Source organism: Epinephelus lanceolatus, chromosome 22 (assembly GCF_041903045.1).
Source record: "Epinephelus lanceolatus isolate andai-2023 chromosome 22, ASM4190304v1, whole genome shotgun sequence".
Taxonomy (NCBI): domain Eukaryota; kingdom Metazoa; phylum Chordata; class Actinopteri; order Perciformes; family Serranidae; genus Epinephelus; species Epinephelus lanceolatus.
Genome location: NC_135755.1, coordinates 38,629,078 through 38,647,377, shown reverse-complemented (window position 1 = coordinate 38,647,377; position 18,300 = coordinate 38,629,078). Strand labels below are relative to the sequence as shown.

The 18,300-nt window shown below is 42.2% G+C and overlaps 2 protein-coding genes across 2 annotated transcripts in view; one reads left to right on the top strand and one right to left on the bottom strand.

The window, feature by feature from the left end:
* LOC144459905 (uncharacterized) overlaps window positions 1-9,440 on the top strand; it is a 39,481-nt gene extending 30,041 nt beyond the window's left edge. Inside the window, exons 3-5 of the mRNA XM_078164709.1 lie at window positions 5,606-5,624; window positions 8,280-8,787; window positions 8,911-9,440. Coding sequence (XP_078020835.1) covers window positions 5,606-5,624; window positions 8,280-8,787; window positions 8,911-9,292 — 909 coding nt within the window. The 3' untranslated portion in view covers window positions 9,293-9,440. The remainder of the gene's footprint in view (window positions 1-5,605; window positions 5,625-8,279; window positions 8,788-8,910) is intronic.
* The window catches only part of sorcs2 (sortilin-related VPS10 domain containing receptor 2), a 1,194,681-nt gene that overhangs the window by 773,899 nt on the left and 402,482 nt on the right, over window positions 1-18,300 (bottom strand). The window lies entirely within an intron of this gene.

The window sequence follows — 18,300 nt, the reverse complement described above, 5'->3', positions numbered from 1 at the left end:
ATTTGTTGACAGCGTTTCTCTCTTGCGTGCGCGCTCTCTCCTTCTCTCTCGCAATCTCACTCTGTTTCTTTTCTTTTGACTTTTCTAAGATGAAAGATGCTGAATATATACTCCCTATCTGATGCTGTGGCTGTTGGTGGTTGGCTGAGAGGGATGTGAACTCATTAGTTTGCAGCTGTGTTGATCAAATCAGGTTGGGTTTCCATTACACGCGCCAAACGTGCCAAATGGTGCCAATCCCCTTTGATCTGACATCAGATGTGATGGGACAGTCGATATAGAGATACATTTATGTGCTGATTGCAGATAGTTGCATTGAATAGTGTTTTTTATGGGTATTCATTGCATTGTTAATGAGCCTGACATTCTGGAAACCTGCCTGTGAGGTTTTGGTGACGTGTGCGCACTGTCCGCCGGTCAGCCAAACTTCCGCTACACCGGCTGCGCTCCGCCTGCGCTGACAGTAGACCTGGTTTCAGCTGGCAAGCTTTTAGCGCACCTTTGGCAAAGCCTTTTGGCACGAAACTGTCACTGCGCCAAGCTGGATCTGTCGACACCTCCCCCTGCTGCACCGCCACACCCATCTCAGCGCACCTCAGTCTGCCAAACTACCATACTGAGTGTTCCTCGGGTTGCGCTGCTCGAAACTAGCTCTGCGCGGGGTTCGCCACCCTATGCCACCCTGCGCCGCGCTGGGAAACTAGAGGCCATTATGAGCAAGGTACCCTGGGTGCGTTGGTTGTTCAAGTTCTGGGACTCTTGTCAACTTCAGTCTGTTTCATGCATTGTCCGCTTTCAAAATACACTTCTATTTTCACAGAAAATGTATAATTTGCCTACGGTCTCTTTCAAAATAAATGCAATACATTAGTACAACATTGTACAACTCTTGCACAAAGTTAGGTTTAGGGAAAAAGAGCGTACATCCACCACCCCTCCCATCCGACCTATCCCTTAACTTACATTGTTGTCTGGCCGCATTTCCCCCTGACACTGCCAGGCACTGTCAAACAATAATAATGGGGATGGGACGTCAGACACCAACGTAAAAAGCTTTTTACGTCGGTGTCTGACGCTGGAAGTCACTAACGAGGTGCCAGTATTCGATGACTCCAGAGTGAGACCTGGTTGAGTATAGTGCTGACTGGTTATTACAATATATTACAACACATATCTGGATAGTAAATACTGTATACAGTGAATACATAACACATTCTTTCTTCTTCAAATGAAAAGTAGAAATGACCTAGATGACATCACTTAGTACATCTACATGGCATTAGAGAGAATGGATTTTTTTGTTTTAGTTCAACTAAAATAGATACATATAACACGTAAACATGTTATTTCAACTGAAATCTTACTAACTGGACTTTCTCAAAGTCCCACTGACACATCCAGAAAATGTGTTTGGGAGTGGAATTCCTCCTGCATATATATAATCAATCGTACAAAAAACTGGCCTAGGTGCCCCGCACATGCTCCACAGTTTCCGCCTCAGGCTTTGGTCAAATAGCAATAAATGGATAACAGAAGAAGAGGTGGGTAACAACATGGCAAAATCTACATCCAGAGGAATGCATTTTTGGACAGACGAAATGTACAGAGCTGTAAATTGTCCACCATGGTACCAGTTTGCTGCAAGCTAACCGTAGCTAACTTGTTTGTCGATTGTTTGGTCTTGAGGTCAACCAGGAAAAGATCCAATATTAACAAGCTGAAAAGGGGGCATATCACCACCTATTGTAGCAGAGTGGGACGTGCTTTGGTCAACAAATGGATTTCCCTTCCGTGCTTGTATACTGGGACTAGGACAATAGTCCTATGGCCTAGTCGAGCTATAACTGTAGCTCCACTTAGCTATTCATGGAAACAAACCATGAGTGTTTATTAATTTAACTCACTCAGGGTTGACATCAGCTGGCAGGAAGTAAACATGGACTGAAGCTGTTGCCTTGCAATGCAATTCCAGTGAAACATATTATTTGATATTTTATATGTCCTCTATGTTTACTATTAATTGTTTTCTTTAATGATGCATCTCAGTGATAAAATTTCACATCATAGTACTTGTATAACCAGAGTGACAATAACATGAGCCAACAAGATGAAAATCGGCATATTAGCCACAACATGTTTGAAACTTAAAGGGAAAATTTGCCACTTTATATGTGACTTTCCAGTCAGTATTCATGGTAAATGTAGTCGATTGAAGCAATACATTCCTTGGTGCACACTATAGGCCGAATCACCATGGCATCACCCTGACAACAACGTCACTTTCCGGGAGACAACTGGCAATTGATGTAAAATGTAAAATCAGGAAACTTGTTTCTGTTGTCAGCCATAATATTTAAAGATATCATTAAACACTGTGGTACACCATATCTGACGTCTCTGCTGTGCTATTTGCTGTGCTGTGGTGCTTTGCCAGCATCTTTTACCCCATTTTGACAGTTGTGTGCTGGCTTGGCTTGGCTTGGTTTGGGTTGTCAGCCCAGTGTGGCAGGGATTTGCATTTCGATTACAACAAAGCTACCTGCTTATAGGTGTCTTTACCTGATGATGGCTGGTCCTCAGTGATGATGTTTTTTTGAGCGACACAACTCCCTGTGAAATGACTTGTTTCACTATTGGGATTTTAGTGCACAGAATGGTATGGTGGCGGATTCATTTTACAGTGTTTTGGCTGACTTGGATACTCAGCTGTATTTGTTCCAGCCAGCATACTGCTGAGGATATGCAGAGAGAGAGGCCAAGGCTGTGGCTGCAGCCCTGCAAGAGGATATGGCCTGGGCAGGGACCCTCCAGAACCTGAGCTACTGCATTCAAACACTGACTGGTGGAGGCTTTGTTCAAATTTTTTTCAGAAACAGAAACTGAATCATTCTGCTGCAACAAATGTCAGCAAGACAGTTTTTGTTGGCTGTTGTTGCTGATGACAACCCTGAGAAATTCACAGCTGTAAACTGCAGAGTGGAAATACCTGTGTGTGCATTACTACTGCATTTAAGTTTTAACATTACTCCTCATTTGGACAGATGTGCTCTGGAAACTATAGTTGGACCACTGGAAGAATATATCAACAACTGGCTGAGTACACTGCCATTTGAATTTTGTTTTGGGAGGTCATTTAAAGGGATGCACTAGATTGGAATATTTTGTTGATATCTGATATGCCTATATTTAACAGGTCATTTGACCGATAACCGATAACAATATATTCACTTTTTTCTCTACCTAATTTTAGAGATCATCACTTCTCTTTTGTAGTGGAATTAACATCATATTATGCATGTATACTCTTATAGTGATGACCTACCAGCAGTTGGAGACATGAAAAAGAATGCTTTTCAGTATGTAATATTCATTCATTGTGCAAAATAAGAATGTTGGCTGATTCTGATCATTTTAAAGCCAATATCAGCAGATAACGATATTGTCGTGCACGCCTCGTGATTTTGTCATTTTATCTCTCTTTATCTATCTAGTGAGAGCTTTACCATTATTTTGTAACTGTCACTTGGGGCCACAGTGTTTGCTGTTCATCAATGTCTTATAATACTTACAATAATTACATTTGTGAGGCGAATGTGAAGTACTGTGAATACTTGCTACGCCATCACCCACAGACAAAAATTAACGGAGTGACGCAGTGATCAACAGTAACATAAACAGATGAAACTGGCTGACCAAGACACATGGCAGCATTAAACAACTTAAAAGAATATTTCTGTTTGTAATGAAGTGAAGAAAACGTTGTTTTTCTCACATCTTCACAGTGTATGGAGAATCCAAATAAGGGGAACTTTCGTGATGAATTTAAGTAAACAGGGTCCACATTTAACAACAGCAAAACTATATTCAAACCACAGTATATATTTAGGTTTCTCACACAAACTGCAAATTTTAGGAGATTATATATAAACACAGTGTGGTAATGTTATAATTTAACCACTTTACACTCATTTTTACTGAACTTGAACACATCACAATGTAACTCAATGCAACCTTTGTACGCTGTTACTTTCAGCTGCTGACAGCTAACGTTAACTAGCTCCCCCTCAACTGATGTCAACACGGATATGTTGTTCTCAATGTAGGATTATCAGGGAGCTCACAATATGACACATTGTTAGTGAGTTTACTGCATCCTTTTGTTTGGAAGGTGTCCCGGGGAAGACGTGTTTTCTACCCAAACACTATTGTCCCCAAGATGGCAGGACACCATTGGTCTTGGCCCCACCTCATAGCTTGCACAAAATTGAAGGGACACAACAGAAAAACATTGGTCACCTTATTTGCCAATAGGTCAATGGCAGTCAACAAGGCGAATATCTGCCAATACCGATGTTCAGCCAATAAATCGGTACAGTTGGGACCACTGGAACTCCACAGATGAACTTGTCCAGTTTTGTGATTTAAATTGGGCCTTTATTGTAAAATGAAAAATTTCTTCCCTATGCCTCTGTCTGAAAGACTTTCCCAGTCCTCAGGTTTTCAAATTTAGGTTGATAACAACACAGTGAAGCATGCTGCCTCCCCCTCATCTAGTTATTCTCATATAACGACATACAACTGTAACTTTAAGGTGCTTTCATATTAATAAATTCATAAATGAATGCATTTAAATTTATAAAAGAAAAAGCCTGCAGACCCTTTATCTTCATTGCCAGATATGTTTCATATTGTATGTCATTGGAATATGCACACCAGTAAATGGTGTGGCAACCAGTATACAGAAGCAAGAAAGTGAACCTTGTGCCCACATTTCTGTTCATTCAATTGAGAATCAATTTTTAAATGAATCGGAAACCAAAGAATCGTAATCCAATTAAACCAAATTGTGAGGTTGCCAAAGATTGCCTCCCCACTAGGAAAATGCAGCTGTGAACACCTCTAAAGCCAACTTTTCTATGAGGTTTGTTTAAATTGTACATCAACCCGAATGAAAAGTAGACAGTTTGTGACTCTGAGGATTATATTTTGGAACTACATTCCATTCATCCATCTGCTCAGTCAACTTCTCCTACTATAGTGCAGGTTGCCGTGTGGTTAGTGAGCACAGGCTGTGGTATAGCTCTCAGGCAACTTGCCTGGCATAATGTCTCAAGGCCCGTTTCCAGCACTTTCGGTACGGTACCTTTGTAACCCTGCAGACATGGGACCTAGACCCTAGGTCTGTTTAGCGTTTCCTCTGCGAACAGTACTTTAAAATGTGGGGGTGTCACTCACTGCTGCGTCCAGTAACGCTGTATTTCCTGTATTTTCACTGGTGTGGCAGAGGGAAGTCTGCACCTCATTTATTGTCCACAGAACAGGGTTGCACGCCGACATTTTCAGAACAAACTATAACAGGTTGGAGTGAGAATCTCTATCAATGGGATATTTAAAATAGCGGGTTTGTGCATTTAGTCCTTCTCAGGTATAGCCAGCCATAGCCCACAGGCATGATGCACCATGATGCTTTTTAATGTTTTTATGTAAGACTTGCTACAGTATGGACAGTGGTTACATAAGCTTCAAAACCAGACATAGTTCAACCCTGAGCAAGAGTGACTGTCCACTATTGACAGACTGCAATGTTTCTTGCTCCACCTTTTAGTACCAGATCAATGTGCTAGGTACGCCAACAGAGGGGTGTCCAAAAATGGGGACATAAGGAATGGTTCTATTGGTACCATCCACAACTTTTCAGAGTGGAAACGGAAAAAAATATGCGTACCAACTGAACTGAACCGACTGCTTGGTGGAAATGGGGCTTTACTGGCCCTGGGCCATAAGACAATTGGTTACATCAATCCCTGGGTTGAAAGGTTTGGTTTGGTAACATGCAGAAAGCCCAATCACTAGACCTGCTGTTGTTCAATAATAAATAGTTTCATGTAACCCCCCAAAACCACATATTGATACATTTACTTTTCAGTTTGTTGAGATTACAAAAACAAAAATACAATCTGTAAATTAGTTAGTTTTAAGGGCAGAAATATGTATTACTACTAACCCCTTTGTACAGAGCCAGGCTAGCTGTTTCCTGTCCTTCCAGTCCTTATGCTAAGCTAGACTAACCATGTCCTGCCTCCAGCTCTGTACTTTAACACAAACATAAAATTTTTATTGATCCTATTATTTCTATGAAAGATAGCACAAACATTTATTGAATAATGTCAAACTATTTCTGTAAAGATGTGTGTGTCATTGCAGAGCACTAACGTTCTGCCATTGTAATGGAAAAAACAAACAAAAAAGCCATACAAATGAATGTCAAGTTAAAAAAAACAAGTCTTTTTTCATGGCACCTGTAAATCTGAACCTTTTTATAAATACGTTTTCTACCGTGCATGGTGAGAGTTAAGATAAACAACTGTAATGTCTTACCACCACTGAATTTACCACGTCTTTAACGCCAAACTGATCAACAGGCAAACTAACAGCAACCCGTAGCAGCTGATTGGTCTTTGGGTCTTGTCAGAGTTTGTTACTGTGATAAATTGGTTTGTCTTCGTGTTGCCTGACAATGGCACGGGACCACCTCCCATGAGACCTCACCTCTGACAACCAGGCATATTTGAGTGTCTGATGATCCTGTCAGGCTTCCTCTTTTGGGGTCAAAGGTCAAAGTGCTGAGATTAAAAAAGAGAGGTGGAAATTGGGATGAGAAGTGGGAAAATCATAGGAGAGACAGAAGTGTACCCCGCAGTAAGCATGTGACTAAGTTTCTATTTAAATCCATAAAAACAGATATCCTGCTTATCCTTAGCCTGGTTCCAGACCATAGACCCCACCCACTCAACTGAGTAGGCTTGCATCTCTGGTCTGGCATACTGCAATGAATTTGCGATTTATCTCGTCCAAACGATGGAAGGACCAATGAACGCTGGCGGTGGGGGCAGGTCTAGCAATTAGCCAATCAGCGCCACGCTGATGTCAAGCTGTGCGCCGGTGGGTAACTGGTGAGGATAGCAACAATGGTGACCACTACAGATCCTACAGACCACATTAATGATGCTATCGAGGTATTTCGCCACTACTCATGTAAATGGAGGACCAAATTAAGGAAGCTGCTAAACTGCATTTAATGGCGATGCAGCTGGGCGTGCACGACGACGGAGACATTTTAAACGGGCAAAGCTCGCTTGTTTTCGGCACCCCCGAGGCATGGATACTAATGACGTCAGATTAAGTCAGATTAAGATTCTGGGTGAGTCGTTGATCTGTACTGATTGATTAGGGAAAAATCAAATTCCCTCCCCCTTGTAAATCGCCTTCAATGGAGGCAATGTCAGACTGAAGGTTCTGGGAGCTTCAGTCTGACACTCAGGCTAGCTTATCCTCCTATTGCTGAATTTCGTTAGCAAAGCACAGCAACTATCAGTGAAGGTCTCTGCTCATAAGTTCTAAATGTAGCATAACCCCTCATCACATCATTGCCAGTGAGGCAGCTGTGTTCACCTTTATGTGGACTACTGTGAAATGCCCCATGGCAGGAGAGCATGTTCCCAGAATGAAGCCGTAGTTAGAGAGTAAGTAGCCTGTTGTTTTTTGAGGTCAGATTCCTTGGAGGGATATCAGGTGAATGAATAGAGATTTAAATCATTTTATTTGAATATAATGCTGTATTGTAACCATTTTCTAGTTAAATTAAGTTTGAACTCCTCCCTTACACGCCTCTCACATGTGCAACTGTATGGCAGTGTTGTGCTGAAAGTATCTTCAAACATGTATTTCTGCTTTAGTAAATCCCCAAACAACTGATACTAGTGTACCAACTAACAATTATTTTCAGAACTAAATTAATTATTTAATTGTAATAATAAATAATAGAACTTCATGTAAAAATAAGCATCATAATTCCTTGAGGACCATGATGCTCTTCACATTGTTTTGTCTGGCCAGCAATCCAAAACCCAAAGATATTAGGTTAATGATAATATAACTCACAAAAAAGCAACAAATTCAGCATTTAAGAGAAGCCCTACTCTGCAAATGTTCATCATTTTTCCTTTATAAATAACATGATGATTCATAAATCAAGAAGTCATCATTTTATCACAAGATAATACAATGCAGCACTTGAGTAGAGCAGTGATTTTAGTGTGAGATTTATCTACTTTTACATTCTTTTATATATGTGTGTGTGTGTGTGTATATATATATATATATATATATATATACATACACAAACTATTCCCACTGGTGCTGTATACACCACAGCAAGAGTGATCCTAGAGATGCTTGGCTACATGATGAACATCATGAGTGCTACCCTCCAAGGTGAGGGAGGTTGGAGGCCAAGATCAAAGCAACACGGAAAGAGGTAAGTCAACTCTCAGAGCTATTGAAAGGTGTGGGGAAGAAAGGGATCCCTAGGAAGTACAACAAACTGTCTATACCTGAGGCACTGGAGACTGCCAAGCAAAGGTTCACAGGTCTGGCTACCTGCCTAAAGAGGTACACAAGAAAAGCAGAAACCAGGAGAATAAAAAGGATGTTCTCCACCAAACCATCCAAAGCATACTCTCTGTGGCAAGGTAACAGTATAAGAATAGATCCACCCTGGGCTGAAACTGAGCAATACTGGAAGAGCATACGGGAGAAGGAGGCATCACATAACACCGATGCTAAGTGGCTAGTGGATCTAAGAGCAGACCACAGCAATCTCCCAGACCAAGAGTCACTTACCATTACAATGGCAGACATACAAGAAAGAGTATTGGGTATGAAGAGCTGGACAACACTGGGGCCTGACATGATCCACACCTACTGGCTAAAGAAAGTTACTGCACTCCATGAATGCCTGGCAGCGCAAATGAACCACCTGCTGATGGATGGGACCCATCTGGAGTGGATGACCCTGGGACGGACATTCCTGATCATGAAGGATCCCCAGAAAGGCACTGTCCCATCCAACTACTGGCCAGTTACCTGCCTCTGTACAACATGGAAGCTCCTGTCAGGCATCATAGCAGCTAAGATGAATAGGCACATGGCCCAAAAAATGAGCAAGGTCCAGAAAGGAATTGGTAGTAATACCAGGGGAGCCGAGCACCAGCTATTGGTCCATAGAGCAGTGACTCAATACTGCAAGACCAGGCAGACGAACCTGTGTACTGCCTGGATTGACTACAAGAAAGCCTACGACTCAATGCCACACACATGGATACTGGAATGCTTGGAAATGTACAATATCAACAGGACACTAAGAGCCTTCATCAATAACTCAATGGGGCTGAGGAAAACAACTCTGGAGGCCAACTCAAAGCCAGTTACCATCACGTGTGGCATATACTAAGGTGATGCACTGTCCCCCGCTCCTGTTCTGCATAGGCCAGAACCCCCTCAGCCAACTCATCACAAAGAATGGCTACAGATACTGGTTCAGAAGTGGAGCAACCGTAAGTCACCTCTTCTACATGGATGACATCAAGCTGTATGCCAGGAGTGAGTAAGACATCAACTCACTGATCCACCTCACTAGGATCTACAGCAATGACTTTGCAATGTGATTTAGACTGGATAGGTGTGGTCGGAGTCCAAGAGAGGGGAGACAATCAGAACCGAGGGGGCTGAACTACCATAAGGCACCATTGCAGATGTTCAGGACATCTACAAATACCCGCAGGCATAAGAAGGTCAGCCACAGCCAAATTACCTACAGAGTAAGGCAGGTCCTGAGAAGTCAGCTGAATGGAAAAAACAAGGTCCAAGCCATCAACACGTATGTCCAAGTTTGACATCAGATACTCTGCTGGTATGATAAACTGGCCCAAAACAAAGGAATACTTTGCACATCTATTTTCAAAGAAAAACCAAACTTGTAGAAAAGACTTTGCACACTGTCTAACTTGCAAAAATAAGGATTTTAATGCTGCAATATTTTGGTGACTAGACCTTCATCAGGCAAACAGTTTTGTAACAAAGAGAAGCCATCTTAAGCAGGAGTGGCTGAAAAAAAAAACATTAGATAGGTCTGTTCTTCAGCCTGGTGGAAAACCAACAAAATCACCAAATCATCACTTGCTCCGTGTAGATACACTCCAATTTGGCACAACCCTGACTTTTCAACACCCCTATTTACACCCCTATTTATTTTCCATCATGGCATCAAAAAGGAATCACTCATCTCCATCACCTGTTTCAAAATAATCAATTCATATCTTTCAATGCATTAATCCGGGAGTACGGGGTTAGGAGAGACCAGTTCCTCCACAACCAACAATTAAAATCTATAAATAAATCCAAAATGAACATCACCAAAAACACACTATAGCCGTCCAAACTAAGCAATGAGATTATGAAAATACAAAATTAAAAAAAAAAAACAAAAAAACAATAAAAATCACCTCAAAACTTTATGAACTTATATCCATCCCAGACACCTCCATAACACTCCCAACCACAAAATGGGAAAAGGACTTGGCTCTCTCTCTCTCCCAACCCCGACGTCTGGATACAAATCAATAACAACATCTTCTCTATGACCACTCACACAAATTTACAACTTATACAATATAAAACCATCCAGAGAACCCACGTCAGTAAAATATTTAAAATGGGATTGGCTGACACAGACACCTGCTCACAATGCATACTGGGTAGCACAGATGATTATCTGCATGCCACTTGGGTCTGTCAATCAGTTCACTCCTTCTGGACAGCAGTCACTGATAAACTCACCACTACTTTGGGCTGCAGAATCCCATTGTCCCCATCACTCTGCCTCCTAGGAGATTCCACACAAGTAGCCCTCCAAACTAATCACAAGAACACATTACTCATCTATCTAACTATCACCAAGAAAATAATCTTTCAAACTCTCAACTCTCTTTCAGAATACATTTCACTTTACTTATAACCTAAGGCACAAACTAGTTTTTTTTAAGATGATACACAGGATTTATTATATCCCTGAGAAAATGCATAAGATGAACAGTGAAATGTCATTTCTTTGCTGGCGCTGTAAGAAACAAAAAGGAACATTTTTTCATATGTTTTGGTCATGTGATGCACTTTCTGTTTTTTGGAACTCTGTTCAGTTGACATCTCAGTGTTTACATGTCTATCTATCCCTCTGTCACCTCGTTTATGTCTTTTGGGAACTAGCATGTCCGACAAGTGGAACAAATACCAAAGTAAATAGATCTAGCCATGCTAGCAGCTAGGAAATGTATAACGCTGAACTGGAAAGATTCCACACCTCCAGGAATTGTACACTGGTGGAAAGAATTCTCAAGCTATCTTGCATTGGACAACGTATATTACAGGAGTAAAGGCAGATTCTCAGACTTTTAAAAATCTGGCAATGTCATATGGAATCCAACTTTAAGAGTTTTCTTTTGGGCCAATATAAGGCATAGAAAACATTAAGACCTATTGTACTAACCTGGGGGTATTCAAGGCAAATCTAGGCTTAAATGGCCAAGTCTGGCTAATGTGAGCCAGGGTTCTGTTCCATCAAAGTGGCTAAGATTAGCCTCACATCGGTAACCATGGAAACCATGGATCTGGCTAAGCCTGATACATCGAGCTAAACTCCAGTTTCTGTTCCATTAACCTGAGCCACAACTCTGTTCCATCAAGGTGGTTAACCTGACTCCCAGCCTAGTAACCATGGTAATTTATGCTGCCGAGCAATCCTGGTCTGTAGCAGGATTAAGGTGAGGATTAGCTCGATCTATGATAAAAAAAATGTTCAATAGACAAGAACAGACACCTAAAAGACAGTTCTGCCAGTGCTTTTACACACTCACAGCTGTCATGTAATGATAAAATAATATGTAGATCATAAAATATATAACATAATTAATCAAATAACATTAACTATTAAAAAACAAATTAAAATGTATAATTTTTGACATTTTGCAACATATTCGGCACTCGACTAGTGTGGGCTTTTTATTTTCCCTGGGCGTGTGCATGAGTTGAGGCTTGAATTAGTGTCAGTGGGAGCCAGCTGATTTCACTTGATGGAACAGGTTGGCGCTAGATTTGGAGTTGGCGTTTAGTCAAACTTCAAGATTACACTGATATTCTTAGCTACATTGATGGAATACCCCGCTGTTTGTTTTTTTGTGGTGTATTTTGTTTGTTCCACTTTTTATGTTTGTTTTGTTTGTGTTATGTTTTTTGTTTTGGTCTCTTTATTGTCTGTTTTGTTTTGAGTGTTTATATCCAGGGGGTATTCCATTAACGTAGCTAAAAATACAACTGTCCGTTTTATTTTTTTCATCTCACTTCAAACTGACCAATACACACCTACTACATGTGAAGCTGATTTTCTCGTCTGTGCTTTGGAGGCTTGTATCTCCGTGACGACTTGGTCGATTTGAGTGATTGACACCTCGTTTGATTCATTAGAGCCAATAGAATGACCAAAACGAGATTGACAGCACTGTAAGCCACCTCAGAGTCAGTCAAACGTGTTGTGGGGGAGATGTCAGCTGCTGTGAGTGGTTATTGTTATGCTTATCCCCGGAAGGCTGTCATGTTTCGCCCGGATTCATTTGAATGCCGGATTGAACAGTCCCATCAAAATAAGCAAATCCCTGTACAAAGGTAACTTTATGATACACAACTCAATAAAAATTTGGAATCAGATTAAATCATACTTGAAGGCCCCAAATATGTACAGGGATATGCCAATTTGTGACAATCATGCTTTTAAGCCCTCTGCTGAGGACCCGGTGTTTGCTCGTTGGAGGGAGAAAGGAGTGTGGTCCCTGAGCGATTTGTATCATGGGGGCACCTGATGTCTTTTGAACAACAGAAGACTAAGTATAATCTGCCAGTCTCACATTTTTTCCATTATCTACAGATCAGAAATTTTATAAAGACACATGTAACAATGCTGACAGACATTCCACAACACCCTGCAATTGAAGGAATAATTAAAATTATGCCAGGTAAAAAAGGAGCAGTATCAAGCTCATATCAGACACTCTTCAGTGAGATAGAAACTAACACAGAAAAGCAAAGGTCTGGGTGGGAGTCTGAATTGGGAGTGCCCTTTTCCGAAGAATACTGGGAAACATGTCTTTCGAATATTCATCAATGCTCAATTAATGTTAGGCATAAACTAATTCAGTTCAAAGTAATACATAGATTGCACTACTCAAAACTGAAAGTTAACAAGATGTATCCTAATGTATCAGCTTTGTGTTACAAATGCAGGAATCAGGTTGGTACACTCACACATCATTTTTGGACGTGTCCCGATCTTCACTCATTCTGGTCTTCAATATTTGATTTTTACTCAAAGGCATTTAATAGGCTGTGTGAGCCCTGCCCCTTGGTGGCTATTCTGGGATCAGCGGGTGACTCGACTCAGTACTCTAACAGTACAAAGTCTGTACAACAGTCTTTATACTTTGGTGCCATTTTGGCTAAAAGACTTATTTTAAGACATTGGAAGTCGGATACTTTACCTTCAATTGAAATGTGGATGAGGGAGCTTGGTGAGACCCTATGCATGGAGAAACTTATAAATGCAGGTAGACGGGCAACTTTTGATAAAGTATGGGAGCCAGTCTTAAAATACATGAAGGACTTGAGAGAGGTCAATGTTACAATATGAACCACTTCCCAAGACAACTCTGATGATACTGGCTGTAAGTAGGTCCTTTTTCCTGTCATATGTTATTCATTTCATCTGTTGCCAGATACATGGCTTCTTCTTTTTTTTTTTTTTTGCTGCTGTCGGTGTCCTATTAATTTAATTTACAGCTCAGGCTTTAGCTACAGTAACCAATTTGCATAGAACTCTTTTTTTTCATATTTTTTTACTTTTTACTTCTTTGTCTACATCTTTGTCTATTACAAAAAAACTTGTAAAACTATGATTGCTTTGTTAGTAACTTGTATTCTATCCAATGTGCACCTTGCAATAAAAAGAATATTTAAAAAAACCCAAAAAAACCAAACAAACAAACAAAAAAAAACGTTACAATTACAGCTCTGGGTCTGCCCTGGGGCCCCCTACTAGTGGAACGTGCCTGAAACACCTCCAGTGGGAGGCGCCTAGGAGGCATCCTGATCAGATGCCCGAACCACCTCAACTGACCCCTTTCGATGTGAAGGAGCAGTGGCTCTACTCTGAGCTCACTCCAAATGTCCGAGCTCCTCACTCTATCTCTAAGGCTGAGCCCTGCCACCCCAAGCAGGAAACCATTTCGGCCGCTTGTATCCGCAATCTCATTCTTTCAGTCACTACCCACTACCCTATGACCGTAGGTGAGGGTTGGGGCGTAGATGGACCAGTAAATTGAAAGCCTCGCCTTCCGGCTCAGCTCCCTCTTCACCACGACGCAGCACCTGCATCACTGCAGAAGCAGCACCAAACCGCCAATCCATCTCATGCTCCATTCTACCCTCACTCATGAACAAGACCCAGAGATACTTGAACTCCCTCGATTGAAGCAGTAACTCTTCCCCAACCCGGAGGGGGCAATCCATCGGTTTTCGGCAGAGAACCATGGCCTCAGGTTTGGAGGTCCTGACTCTCATCCCGACCACTTCACACTCGGCTTCAAACTGCCCCAGTGCATGCTGGAGATTACGGTGTGATGAAGCCAACAGAACCACATCATCTCCAAAAAGCAGAGATGCAATTCTGAGGTCCCCAAACCAGACCCCTTCCTCCCACCGGCTGCACCTGGAGATCCTGTCCATGAAAATCCCAAACAGGAACAGTGACAACCCTGGTGGAGGCCAACACCCACCGAGAACATGTTTGACTTTACGCCAAGTATGCGGACACAGCTCTCACTTTTGTCATACAGGGACCAGGTGGCTTGTACTCCCACAGTGCCGTCCACAAGACCCCCCGAGGGACATGGTTGTAAGCCGTCTCCAAGTCCACAAAGCATATGTAGACTGTATGGGCAAACTCCCACAACCCCTCCAGCCTCGCAAGGGTAAAGAGTTGGTCCACTGTTCCACAGAGAGGACGGAATCTGCATTGCCCCTCCTGAATCCAAGGTTCGACAATCAGTCAGGGCCTCCTCTCCAGCACCCTGGAGTAAACTTTACCCAGGCTGAGTAGTGTGATACTGATAGTTGGAGCACACTCTCCGGTCCCCTTTTTTGAAAATGGGAACCACCACCCTGGTGTGCCACTCCGCAGGCACCATGACCAACCTCTACACGACACTGAAAAGGCGTGTCAGCCAAGACAGCCCAACAGTGTCCAGAGCCTTCAGCATCCCAGGGTGAATCTCATCCACACCACACCTTGCCGTTGGGGAGCTTTTTGACTACCTCAGCAACCCCTGAGTCTTCAGGCCCTGGCTCCTCCACGGTGGACGTGATGGGTGGGCTCAGGAGGTCCTCAAAATGCTCCTTCCACCGCTTGATGATGTCCCCAGTTCGGGTCAGCAGTTCTCCTTCTCTGCTGAGCACAGCCTGAGACAAGCCCTGCTTTCCTTTCTTGAGGTGTCTAATGGTCTGCCAGAATTTCCTTGAGGCCAACTGAAAGTCCTTCTCCATTGTCCCCCCAAACTCCTTCCACGCCAGACCCGACAGGCCTCCTTCTGCACCGACAACCTTCCAACCATGGCTCCTAGCAGCCACCTCCACAATGGAGGGTTCGAACATGGACCACTCAGATTCCATGTCCCCTACCTCCCCTGGGATGCACGAGAAATTATTCCGGAGGTGGGAGTTGAAGACCCCACAGACAGGGGCCTCAGCCAAATGTTCCCAGTTCACCCTCACTGTTAGATGAAAAGAGGAAGACACTGGACTCTCTCTCTGCTTTGCTTGATATTGCAGCTTGTGGGATAATGTGAATAAGTTGCGGTTGTGACAGTTCATAACAGCAGGCAGAGCTATCCTCCACACAGGATCTGCCTGTCCTCTTGTCAAATTTTAATGTTTGACAATTCACAATCAATTCACAAATTTTATTATTGAAGTCAGTTGATTAATCAGTGCTGCAAGAACACAGTGCAATTACGTTTAGCTGCTAACAATGTTATGAAGGCTTATGGTTTACAGCCAAGCTAGAAGCTCTTCTTCTCAATTTAGCTAAATGCTAAGGTCAGAATGCTAACATGCTCACAATGACAATGTGCTGATGTCTAGCATGTTCACCTTAGCATGGCTAAAAAAACAATTCACCAGCCCAGTCTTCAATGAAGGCAAGTCATTGGACACAAACAAGCTTTAGGAAACAAGAGGCTTGGCATTACTTATCGTTAGGGTTGCAGCAATATATCAATTTCAAAGTATGGCATGATATAAAGGTTGGCAGTTATCATACCATCAGTGGCGGTTGCTGGTCTTTCAAACAGGGGAAGCTCACTTTAAGTTTACATCATAAAAGTTGTCATATTGTAGCGAGGCAGTAACTTGCCACATCACACGTGTGAGATACCATGGCTGCTTTACAGCATATTCTCGCTGCTAACCAACAGCGTTGCTGTGCGCGAAGCCAAATTAAGTACCAGCCGCCCCGTGCTGAGATACAACACCTCATCAACTTAGTGTCTCCGCACATACATGTCACATTAACTCTTTTACAACTTTCAGCGTGCTGCCTGTGTGTTTTCATAGTTTATACCTGCCATTTTGTCTGATTCTCAGTGTAGATTAATATAGTCCATAAATTTGTGAATTTTGTCCTTCCATGAACTGGTCACGTTAAGATGATCATTAGCAGAGACACAATGTTGATGAATGCAAGTAGGATACAGTGTGGTCAGGATACAATGCAGGTCCTTAAGTTAATTTGTCCTTTTGTTCGTCTTTCATATTTTTGTTTGAATATAATACATTTCCTCATGATTCTCTTACCAAGACTACTTCTTATGTAGTTGTAGTCTTGTTTTCGTCATGAAAATAGGTCATTAACAAATATTTATCGTCCTAATTTTTCATTAGAATTCATTTTCATTAGAACACACATACACATGAGCAGCAGGGAATTAGTGCGTTAGGTAGCAGCGCTGTGTGAATTATGCGCTGATTAAGTGGTGGGTGATCGATTTGCCTGACATCGATTAATTTAGTTTCAGCACCGCGGTAGTGGACAGCTCCTGTTAAGAGCTTCTTAAAGAGCGATCCTAAGAAGGCCATTAAGAACTCATCTGGGAAACACTCTTACCTTAGCGACCCTTCTTAGCTACGACGTTCTTAACCGTGCTCTTAAGTCTTAAGATGGATCTTAACTTGAAAACGCAAGCCAATATAAATTTCAATCTACTGCGCCACACTCCAGTCCAGTAGGTGGGGGTAATGCATCTGAAAGCTGGTTTGCCAACCGCCATTAAAACTCCAAACACAAAGTAAGAAAGAATAACATAAATTCTGTAATACTGTGAAACCACAAGGGATTTGGCCTTTAGCTTGGAGACAACAAATTTCCAACAGTGCAAACTGGGGAAGTGGGGTTTCACAGAAGAAAATGTTAACCCGATTGTGTTTTTGCCCATTTGTCTTCCTCTTACACCTACTCTTTCACCTTTTTTTTTTTTTTTTTTGTCATCTTTGTTGTCCTTGTTTTTGGATTGTTGATCTGACCCTATGGCTATCTAATCAGTTCATTCTGATGAACTGATTCATTTTTGGTGTTCATAGGTCTAAGGTCAAGGTAACTTTGGCCTTGTCTCTCATTCTCGTGATCACAAAATGTAAAGAATACCTTGAGGGAATTTCTTCAAATTTGGCACAAAGTTTGACTGGGACTTGAGGATAAACTGATTAGATTTTGGTGGTCAAGGGTCAAAGGAGCAGCTGTGGCTCACAAGGTAGAGCGGGTTGTCCACTAATCGCAGGATTGGCTCTTCGATCCCTGGCTTCTCCAGTTCGCATGTCCAAGTATCCTTGAGCAAGACACTGAACCCCAAATTGCTTCTGATGGCTGTTCCATCAGTGTGTGAGTGTGTTAAAAACTGAGTAGCAGGAGGCACCTTACATGGTCGTCTTGGCATCCAGGGGTATGAATGTGTGTGTGAATGGGTGAATGTGACTTCTTGTGTAAAAAGAGTTGTCAGAAGAGTAGAAAGGTGCTATACTAGTGCAGCTCCATTTACCACTACCAAAGATCAAGATTGCTGTGATCTTTCTCATTCTCGTTAATGCAATATCTCAAGAACACCAACACCTTGAAAAATTGGCACAAATGTCCACTTGGGCTGCATCCCAAGTCTCTTAAAATTACTGCTAACCACCTTATCTAGCCACCTTATCTAACTGTTCAGTCCCTCCCACTTAGGAAAACATGCAAGGAGTCAGGAGTTAGGAGTGAGGAGCGAGGATTGCTGATTAAGAGACATGAGACAGCCTTACTCTGAAGCGTCACGT